The sequence below is a fragment of the Zingiber officinale genome, chromosome 4A (assembly GCF_018446385.1).
Source record: "Zingiber officinale cultivar Zhangliang chromosome 4A, Zo_v1.1, whole genome shotgun sequence".
Lineage (NCBI taxonomy): Eukaryota > Viridiplantae > Streptophyta > Magnoliopsida > Zingiberales > Zingiberaceae > Zingiber > Zingiber officinale.
In genome coordinates, this window is record NC_055992.1 from 8890897 (window position 1) to 8902512 (window position 11616).

Here is an 11616-nt window from a genome sequence, read left to right on the forward strand (position 1 = left end):
GGCTAGTTAAGTTAGGTTGATTGGACTTTAAAAAAATCTTTCTTTTTCCTGATCGGTAATTATTGTTGGCTCAAGATTTTGGTAGAACTGCAAACTGGTCAACCTCCCTGCCCCACGCCGAATATGGTGGACCTAAACAGAACAGTGGTAGTGGTCCTCCACAAAGTGGGCAACAGGCATACCTTCTGTTCAAAGCTTCCTCCAATCACTCAGACAGACGCAGCTTTTCTTTTCCCATTTTTATTTCAATTTCGGTGGGTGCATGATCGCCTGTCTCTCCCTTTGAAGACCGCCCCTGCAAAAACTTGATTTCTCTGGTTCTTGTTCAGCATACTTCAGAACAAAGAACAGTATTGAAATAGCATTACGAATCCAAACGACCATACATCTGGTTCTTATTTAACAATCCACACTGCGTGTGTCCGATTTATTCAAATACAAAGCATCCGCATTGCGGTTTACTACATACGGGAGATGAGCAAAGGGACTGAGATGGAAGCGGCTTCTTCCCCCATAGCTGGGTGGAACATCTCTAGAGTGTCTGGATTTCCATATTTTTCGAGCACACGCATCCGGCACTCTTCGGCCGCTATCAACCCGGTGGAGAAAGCACCGTGCACGGTGCCTGTATACTTGATGCTTGTAGCTTCTCCGGCGAAGAAGAGGTTGTCCACAGGGATGCGCAGCCTCTCGAAGTATTCGCGAGGTTTGCCAACTGCGTCGTAGCTATAAGAACCGAGCGAGTTCTCATCCGACCCCCAGTGAGACACGAGATATTGGATCTGAAACCAAGTGAGAAAGAAACTGTTTAAATTGAGACATTTTCCAGGCGATTATTAATTTCTTAAATATTTCCTTTCGAGTTGCAATCTTCTCTAGTTGAGATTCATACCTCCATAAACTAAACAATGAACCTATATATCATGTTACAACATGAAAAACGTATGATTAATTCAGCCAAAGAACAAGAATTGCACAAACTGCACACAAAATTTGATACTGCCAAAACTGAGTATAAGATACATATCGCGAAAACATTGAGGTTTTATATATTGAAACATTTGAGAAACAATATAATGGCAAATAACAATAAGGAAGAACCATGAAACTAGAGAGCAATGCATACCGGTTCATTTGCATCTGGAAGGATCCTTTTTAACTGACTAAAAGCAAACTTAGCAGCATTTTCATCGGACATTTTCTCAATATCATAAGCAAGGCAGCCTGCAGGCATGTAAACGAGAACAGGGTGTCCGGTTGCCTTGTGAAGATTAAGAAAATAACTGCAACCGTATGTATTGGCTGAGACAAGTCCAAGAAATTCCACGTTTGGCCAGAAAACCTTGTCAAAGTGAAGAGCAATTTTGTTCTCTGTCCCAACTCCAATTCCATCTATTGCTTCTTCTTTCCAATCTGGAAGTCTTGGTTCAAAGTTGATGGTTTTGGCTTTGAGAACCCCCAGGGGGACAGTTACAATAGCAGCATCGACAGAAAATGATTTGCCATTGTTGACCTTTACCTCTACTCCCTTTGTGCCCCATGTTATTTTTGTTACACTGGATGAACATTTAGGTAAGAAAGTTACAAAAAGGCCTTTTTTGTCTGAATCTCAAAAAGGCTTTTAAACATGTGAATTAACCATCAAAATTACTAAACTAGAGAAAAATAATCATATCTAGAAACGACAATATAAACAAATATAGCTTAACTAATCGAAATTAGTAAATTATTGGTAACAAAGAGCTTACCGGTGATTCAGGCGAATATCAAGGCCTTTTGAAAGTGTGTTAATTATAGGACGGTAACCTCGAACCATAAGACCGTGACCACCAGGGAGCAACACTTCCTGCATTTTGTGGATCATTCTGAACCCATCAAATACAAGCTGACTCAAGATATACCTATATATTAAACTTGTAGAAGAGCTTGCAAAAATTAATCATGTTTAAAACTTTTTAAGTTTTGCAAGTGGACTACAAGTTTGCAAAAAATATTTCAAATATATTTACCTGATCCCAATTCTTTAATGAGATGTTGTCAGCATCCGTAGCAAACCAACCTTCCATTCTGCACAGGTACCACTGCAATACATTGTTGGCAAGGCCCTCTTGTCTGCAGGAAACAATTTGAAATAAAGAAAAAGTATAAATACTTCATAAGATTAAGTGAAGAAAAACAAAAATGGCCAATCTAACCTTAAATCTGAATGTCTCTCCATTACTATCTTAATAGCTCGTGCTATAGATATATCTTCATCAGTTTCGTGCCTGAGTTTGTTAGCCTGGAAATGGAAGAGTTGCTTAAAAGACATTTTTTTAAAAAGTTCTAAGCATATAAAGGATGGATAAAGACTTGCCTCTTCCAAAATCTTTTCAAACACCTGGCCAACCTTTTGGACTAAATCTTGAGGAACTTGACGTCCATCATCTTCAAAAAGTGCATAACTGAAAAGAAAAGTAAATTTCGTTCTCAATAACAGCATAATTTTCATAATATGGTATCTCTTATCTAATTAAAACTGAATCAATAATCAAATTTAAGATATACAGTCATCAAGTTGACCATTACCTCTCCAGGTCATGATCAAACAAAACAGAATTGTCACCAGAAGTTTGATAAATTGGTAGGCCAAGTCTTCCAATCCAAGGTGCCAATGGATTCTCTTTGCCGACACCATGCAACCTGATGCATCAAAGTTAACAAATTTGGTCATGGTTAGAATTTGCAACGCTGGTCAAGAATGCAGAACCAGAACAACAAAAGTAACTTACCAGGCTGCTCCCATGTCCACGGGGAAGCCAAATGAGTGGTCAGTGTAAACTCGACCACCAATTCTATCCCGAGATTCTAAAAGCACAACCTGAGCAGCAAATTAAAACATTATGTGATACAAATTTAGCCAATTACTTGGTCTACTATAACAGCAGAACTGCCAATGAAGATTTTAAACATACTTGAAAGAAATGTTAAATTACAACCTCAAAATACCTGGAAAGATGCATTTTTTAGCGCATGAGCAGCTGCAATCCCTGCAAACCCAGCACCAATGACTATGGCAGAAGGAGAGCGAGATTTTCCCTCGGGATTCATATAGTAACAGGCTGCAAGGACATGAAGTCTTATCAGTATCTATCCATGACAGTGAAGGATAAACCATAAACATGAAAGCTTGATAGAAAGTGATTTCTGGACTACTATAGGCATGCAAATCCTCTATGTTATTGGAATATTTTACTGAAAAGTGTGAAATTGGTTGATGTTAAGTATTCAGATATATGTTTTATATAGTTACAAAATCGCACGCCACAGCATTTGGCCATATGCGTTGATATATTGATGAGCAAACAAAACAAGTAGTCAAAATGTTTCCTGGGAATGCCCGCATACAGACGAATTAACTAAAATACATGAACACCTCAGCTGAAAGAAGGGAGAAAGGCGGAAGTTTGATGTGATACAGATTTCTGGGGACCACGGTCGAAGATCAACGACTATATCAGACATCCTTTTTTTACTCTTTTTTCTATTTCGGATAGTTATTTTTAATCATAAATTCCAAAATTTGTTTTCCCTGCGAGCGGGCTAAAGCCTAAAACGATAATATCACCAATTTCATGCCTAATTTTCAGTTGCTTTTGGCCGATTACCAATCGCCCGATATTTTCGGCAAATTTCTGGTGATTTTATAGCAGGCAGCAGATTTCTCAGGATATGGAATCTTCGATTCCGACCGATCCTGGTCGAAATCCGACGATTTTGCGAATTATTCGATTAATAGCATAAAACATGAACGGAGCTAACAACTCCGACTGGCTCGCATCACAATCGCCGATTGTGGAAAATATTTCTCAAACAATAAAAGAAGAAGCTTCAAAATATCTAAAAAAATAATGAAAAAAAAAAGGCAATCAAAATTTCCACATGAAAGGAGTCACCTTTGTTGACGCCGTTCCCATCACAGCGATTATCCATGGCTACGACACCGACGATTGAATCTCCAGCAACTCTTCGAGCTCAGAATGGAAGGGGACGATTGGGGGGAGTAATGGAGAATAAAAAACAAGAGACAGGTGACGAAGTGGCTGGAATTCGAATTCAACCCCAAGTTCACGAACCAGTTCATACGTAATCACCGGGGAACCGATGGCCGCCTCGGGAACGTAGCGATTCCTCCCCGAAACCACGAAAAGTGACGATCGCCGCAACAAGACCGATCAGCCGAGAGATCGGAGCAGTCCCATACTCAATCCTCCGGTCGAAATCGGGGTTGCTGAGCAATCGGGAAGGAAAAGGGCAACCTTTCCGTGGAAATTGGAAGGCAGACAGACGAGAGAGAGAGCGAACGAAGCAAAAAAGGGAAGAAGAAAAAGGTTTAATGGCTTTCTCCGTCACGATTCTTTTACGCTGCTTAATGGCTTCCATTTATAGCTCCCGCACAGTGTTTGGATGCTCCGCACGAATCTTAAGGTATTAATCCAGACGAATCTTAAAGTATTAATTACAAAAATCAGCTCTCATTTTTAAATATGAAATTCATTAAACTTTTATTTAAAATAGCAAGTAAGGACAATAATTTACTTGTAGATTCATCTATGAGCAACTGTACACGTTTCCTATGTTGGGAAGAGGTGTAAAAATAGTTAAAATAATTAATCAGTTGGGTAATATGAATCGGGGTATGATTCTATGACACCCTATTTGAAAATAACTTGAGTGAAGGAATTGAATTGAATTATATTAGGAATTGAATTCAATTCTTATGTTTGGAATGAATTAGTGAATAATAGAATTGAATTGAATTCCTTAATTTGGAATCTATTTGAATTGAATTCCATTTTTATACATTTACCATTTTATCCTCATAACTAATCATTTAATAATCAAGTTAAGTATTAAAGAATAGGAAGAAGGGATCGCACAGTTAAAACAGCAGTATGAAGAAGGTGGCGCACGGGAGAAACGGTACAAGGAGAAGTTTTCGACACAAGGAGAAACGGCGCACGGGAGAAAGACAGGAGAAAACAAGAGAGCACGGGAGAAACGGTACAAGGAGAAGTTTTCGACACAAGGAGAAACGGCGCACGGGAGAAAGACAGGAGAAAACAAGAGAGTTGGCAAATGGAAAAAAAGGTTTTAAGTTAAAAGGACAATTAAGTAATTTTAGTTGTTCATAGTAAATCCCTATCCAAATCTGACCATTTGAAATCTGATTCACTATTCACATTTTGAATGGAATTGGAATTGAATTCCATATCAAATCAATCTCAAAAATTCATTCTAAACTATGGAATTAAATTCTAATTACCATAAGAATTCAATTCCATAGGATTCCAAACAGGGTGTGAAAGTATTTCAAGATAAATTAGAAAGTATTAATAATAAATGGTCTAAAAATTTAATATTTCTGAGTTATAAGGGGGTGTTTGGTTGATAGGTTTAGGATGAGGGAATGGAATGATAGTAAAAGATAATATTTGGATTGTGGATTTGGGAATAACATTTTAGGAATGATTACTAGATTTATGGGAATCAATCAAAGTTTTATTTCCATTCCTATTCTCATTCCACCCTACTATCAAACTCATAACCATAGTCATTCCCATCATTTAATCAAACGTCCCCTAAGTCTTATTTAGAAGATATAAATAGATCATAGCTGAGAATTGAATCGTGGATATTTAATAGACAACTGATCATCTTTACCGTTGCATCATAATCCCATGAATGTTGGGACAAAGTGTAGTCGTGTTGGTAGTATTTGATTTTTGCTATGTGCGAATATTATTTGAAATTATTAGGTATCATCTGTCTAAAAAATAAGCTTATGATTTATCTTCTTAATTCCAAAGGGCATGGGCCGTTAAAATGACGATTTTACTTATTAGATGATATTTCTAAAAATAAAAAACTAAAATTATTATTTATTATGAGAATCTTCATTTGGGTAATTGCTTGCTAAGTAACCAATTTTAACAATTAAAGATTTTTATTTAGTCATGCACCACAATGAAGGATGAAATACAAGAAGTCAAACACTTACATTCTGTTTGTTTTTCATTATCTTTCTTGCTTAACAGAAGAATACTGAAACAAAAAAGGTGCTCCAATGCAAATACTTAAGGAAGATTTAGGTTAAACTTGTGAAGCATCTCTTACAAACTGAACTAATAAAGAATGATAAAATATAAGGTTCTTTCTACAAGTTAGGATTTATTAGGTTAATCCTCTTGCAACCGAAAAAATTGTTAGGCCAACCTTCCTTAATATTAATTGTTAATTCACTCTCTCTGTGCCTCTGTTTGCTGAAAGGACAGCGGGAAGCTAAAATGGTGGGTGAGGCATCAGCCAGCATCCGTGGAACACATGGCATATTATACAGCATGGATAGTTTCCTGCATGAATCATGCATTCCTTTTCTTAATATTGTTTGTCTCTTAATTAGCTTCGTTAATACACAAAGGAACTTTTATGTGGATGTGTAAACTTGAATTTAATAACCAAATACAATTCACGATATGAAAGGCTAAAGTAGGCATGACTGTTCTTCCACCATTGCAGCATGCTCAGAAGCATGGCACCACTGCAATAGGACACCGAAAAGAGAGAGGTTAATGAAAGCATCACTCTTTGATACTTTTTATGTACCTTTAAGTATTGTTTAGTAGATTAATTATAAAAAAAAATATGATGATGTCCTCAACATGACACCATCAAACGATCCTCCATCTTGGCTCTAGTAAAGACATGGAAATATGGAAGTCGATGCTGAGAAAATGACAACTCTGCTTTTCTTTTCCCTTTCTCGAATGAGACTGAAAGCAAGGGAACGTGGAGAAATTAGAGAAGATTTGAGGTTGTTCATAATGGCTCATTGATACTTGATGTGATAGCTAGCTAGGGTGAATGTTCTCCTTGCCGACAGTGCCTTTGATCACTGAAAGAAAAAAAAAGTAAATGAAGAAACATGAGCTGGAAAGAATGCAGATTACTTGAAACAGTTCAGTCATCAGTGCATTGGGGAGGCTAACAAACTGGTGCCCTGGCTACGATCTTATCTGATAGGGAAATATCCCCTCCTAGAGCTTCAAATCATCACAAAAACCTTAAGCGTGTTTTCTCCTCCACGCATTGGCGCCTTTCAACATCAACTGGATCAGTAGCTGTTGCCATCTGCACATGTGTGGTCTTCTTGCTCTGTTTCTACAGTTCAGTAATTCAGCAGAGAGTGATTTCTCAGTTCTTCAGAAACTTGGCACCAAATATTCGAATGATATTCATGTCATGTTTGGTAAAGTTCATACGCTAAGCACACGGCCGGTCCTACAACTATTTATAGAGACTATTTCTGTCGACTTTGTTAGGAATGGACTCTTATTTAATTTGACAATTCTACTATGTGAAGGGGAGATCAGTGACGATCAACTCAGCCAAACTTGGGACTGATATTTATGTAATCGGCGAAGAGGGAAGGAGAGATCAGTGAATGCATGACTATGATCGAATGCATCAAAACTGTCCTTTAATTTGTTATCTTTATTGTGTTTGTTGAGATCCAAGCACCAACCGTGAGATCCCCTGTGCATACGTGTTGCGCTGCTTCATCACAGAAGCCATGAGAAAGGGACGGGTAACGTCGGCAGAGACGGCTCACCTAAACGATGTGCTGTGCTTGAAGGCTTCTTTTTCACGTGCATTTCTGTTTCGATACGGTAGATCTCATCGAGGTTATTTTAACGTGTATGCGTCAATATGAGATTCTTTTCCAAGAATTGTGGCAATTTAAAATTCACTGTGCGTACCTTATAATAAATTTATAAATAAAATCTTCAATTGAAGATATAAGATAACAAAATTATTGTCAAATAGGGCTAAAGTTTCTGTTTGAAAGTTAGGTAGACCTGACTCTATCAACCAAAAAAAAATCAGCCTTGCTACCTAACCATGCTGCCCAATATATCAAACATCCGCTGAGTATAACAAACATGTGTGTATATATAGCCCATTAGAGAAATGATATGCTACGTGACTTTGGGTCTGTAGCAGTAGCCCGTCGTTTTTAAAATTTCTTTTTCTGCTATAGCACCGCCCCATTCGAAATTAAAATACCCTAAACTCTTGTCTTCCCTTTCTTTCTTAAAAATCCAAACATTTCCAACCCTTCATTTCCCCTTTCCCTATAAAAACTCAAACGCTACGAACCCTCCTCCTTCGAGCTCCCTTGTGTCGCCCTTCGCCATCTTCACTAATCGACTCTCTCGGTGTCGCCTTGCCTCCCCTCGTCTGCTTGTGATTGTTCATCTGCATATACATATACATGCTCACATTCTATTATCTATCTTTTAACTCTTTGCTCCGGCCTCGTCTTAGGATTTATGGTTTAGCACGTTGTAAACTTGTAGCAGCTACGATTTGGTAGCTACTACAACATGAAAACCCTAAAATAAGAGAATTGTAGTAGCTGCAATTTGGCAGTTGTTACAATGTGCTTGTCACACCACACTACAACAAAAGTTCTGTAGTGCATCATCAATGACACATGGTTAAAGTGTGCTGTTAATAATCGTTTTTACGACCGTCAAATTATGTGCGCGGCGGATAGTATAATATTTATACAAACAACAATGTGAAAAAAAATTCGTTGTCAATAAACTTATTTACAATGTGCTGAGTATGTCGTTAAAATTAACTTAATATTAACAGTCCGCGAAGCATGCTGTTAATACTTATTATACATATATATAAATGACGCATGCAAACATGCATGTTGCCAATAAATATTATAAAATTTTAACAGCGTGTAATGTGCATCATTAATAGTCACTACAACGAATATGACTTTCCATGGCGCATCATCAACGGCACATGGTTAGGGCACGTCATTAATAATAATTTTTACAGCGTGTTCAATTAAGTACGTTGCGGATAGTATTATATTTTTATAAATAACAACGGGAAAAAAAATACAGTGTCAAATATATTTTTGGCAGCACATATTGTGTGCTGTTAAAATTAAATATTAACAGTGCGCTTTTATGTGCGGTTAAGAATAATGTATAAATAAACTTTTTTCTATATTGCCGAGAGAGTTATAGTGTATAAATAAACTTTTTTTCCATGTTTATGACTATTAGATGCTAATAATCATCTAGTTATTAAGAAGATAGAAGATATATCTAATGACCTTATATTCATCAGTTTAAATAGTTTGTTGCAATACATCAATATTCATCATCTCAAACATTGCCTATGTAAATAAGATTCATTTTTAGCAGACTAAACATTGTCGATCGACAGTTTTGTCGGTTAGCTATTTGTTGATAGTACTTCTCTATCCTTGAGGCCCTTGCTTGTCACTAGAGGTTACTGAAACTCAGGTGGGGTAATCGTAGTAGGATGTGTTACAAGACAATGATTACTTGCATTGTCTCCATCGAGTAGCTCGAGACCTTGACCACATGATCATTTTACCAAGGTCTTAAAGTTTATAATTCAGATTGGAGTATTCGATCATTTATCGATATTTGTTGAGTGTTCGACATTTTGACGACAGTTATTGGAGGACATTTTACGGATATGATTATGAGATTTGTGGTGATATTCTTTGATGGGTAGACTCTTAGTCAGAAGGTTGAGTGACCTTTTGAAATTTGGATTATGATTCTTTTATTGTGGATATCTGAGTATATAAAGGATGATATTGATATACTCATTAGACATTTTGGATAGGATTAGTAGAGTTTTTATACTCATCTTTTGAATTGATCGTATCTCTACTACTTGGAGAGTTGTTGATTATCGATCCGGAAGTTAAGAAATATCTCTTGGATTTTAGTAGTCATACATCTTAGGTGGAATTGTGATATAATTATATATCTTGATAGTACACCAAGATGAGAATTTGTTACTAGAAAGTTATCAGGTTTAATTATTATTGAGGATGGTTTGAGGGATATTGTGAGATTAGATATTATGATATGTGATCATGCCCGAGCGCTGAGTCGATGAAAACCGGGGACGTGGCGCTCTCCGCTGCCTTCGGGTGATCTCCGTAATGACGTGGACCTCCGGTGTGTTAGAGTGTATACTAAAAGCCTAGCTTTTGGTATAAACATTTATCTAGAAATAAGAATCACATTGGTCAAATGTCTACATTTATGATATATGTAGTTGTTCAATTAATTTATATTGTAGATAACATGGTGTGTGGTGTCACACACAGAGGATCATGTTATCAGTACCTTATAAATTATAAACAGTAACTCACGACCATAATGGAAAGGAACAAACTATTGGAAGGTCGTAGTGTAATTAGGTATTAGTTTATCTTAACTATATAATTACACTAATACACTTAGAGTGTATTGAGTAGGACCATTAGAGGTCGTTTCTTTTATACTGACTTTATAAAGAAACAAAGACCTCAGTTATTATGGAAGTGTGTGCTCTTAATCCTAATATAATAACAAGCACATATATTTGATATTTATTTCTTTAATTTATCAATGGGTGAGATTTAGTTCGATGAATCAATAAGCCCGATAAGTTGGGAAATGATATCACTTATAGTGTGTATTGTTGATTATAGAAGGAAAGCGTGTCCTAGTGATCTAGGTTGAGAATGTCCTCAAGAGGAGCTCATAAGGATTGTCATGTTAAACCCTGCAGTTGGAGTCAGACATGACGATAAGGTTGAGTGGTACTACTCTTGGACTAAGATATTAATTAAATGAGTTGTCAGTAACTCACTTAATTAGTGGACATTTGACATCTTAAACACAGGGAGACTAACACACTCATAATAAGAAGGAGCCCAAAATGTAATTTGGGATTGGTGCGGTAGTTCAATAATAGTTCTTTAGTGGAATGAATTATTATTGATGGAATTAAGTTGTGTGTTCGGGGCGAACACGGGAAGCTTAATTTCATCGGGAGACCAAAACCAATTCCTCCTCTCGGTCCCTATCGTAGCCTCTTGTATATAGAGATTTATACCCACCACATACCCACCTTCTTACCCAACCAATAGGGGTCGGCCAAGCTAAGCTTGAAGCTCAAGCTTAGGGCCGGCCAAACCTTAAGGTGGCCGACCAATAGCTTGGAGCCCAAGCTTAGGTGGCCGGCCACATCATATTAAAAAGGATTTTTTTAAAAAAATTATTTCTTATGTGGATATCATAGTTTTAAAAGAGAGTTTAAAAATTAAATCTTTCCTTTTAAAGCTTTCTACAAAAGATTAAGAAAAGATTTAAAATCTTTTCTTATTTGTAGATTGAAAGGAGATTTTAATTTTAAGAAAAACTTTCCTTTTTAACCATGATAATAATTTAAAAGAGAAGTTTAAAAATTAAATATTCTCTTTTATTAGTTTCTACAAAAGATTAAGAAAAGATTTGGTATCTTTCCTTATTTGTAGATTGAAAAGAGATTTTAATTTTTAGAGATAACTTTCCTTTTGGAAATTATCCATATGTTTAAAAGAAGAATTTTAATTTACAAAATTTCCTTTTTATTAACCAATCATGAAGGGATAAAAATTATTGGAGAAATTTTTATAAATTTCTAGAAACAAATTAGGAAGTTTTAATTCTTGTGTGAATTAAATTATCCTTGTTTTGG

The 11616-nt window shown here is 36.4% G+C and overlaps 1 protein-coding gene across 3 annotated transcripts; it reads right to left on the reverse strand.

The window, feature by feature from the left end:
* Nucleotides 1-334: 334 nt before the first annotated feature.
* Nucleotides 335-4391, reverse strand: LOC121969490 (polyamine oxidase 3-like). 3 transcript variants are annotated; one of them, XM_042519628.1, is made up of 10 exons: nt 3936-4391; nt 2989-3101; nt 2772-2860; nt 2569-2682; nt 2357-2444; nt 2196-2281; nt 2010-2112; nt 1749-1846; nt 1127-1556; nt 335-782 (listed from the first exon to the last, which is right to left on the reverse strand). In XM_042519628.1, the coding sequence occupies exons 1-10, from the start codon at nt 3970-3972 to the stop codon at nt 462-464; spliced, it is 1479 nt and encodes a 492-aa protein (XP_042375562.1). In that variant the 5' UTR covers nt 3973-4391; the 3' UTR covers nt 335-461. The 3 variants fall into 3 exon arrangements, with proteins under 3 accessions (XP_042375562.1, XP_042375563.1, XP_042375561.1); XM_042519629.1 differs by having other exon boundaries at nt 2979-3101; XM_042519627.1 differs by having other exon boundaries at nt 2196-2444.
* Between the last annotated feature and the right edge of the window lie 7225 nt (nt 4392-11616).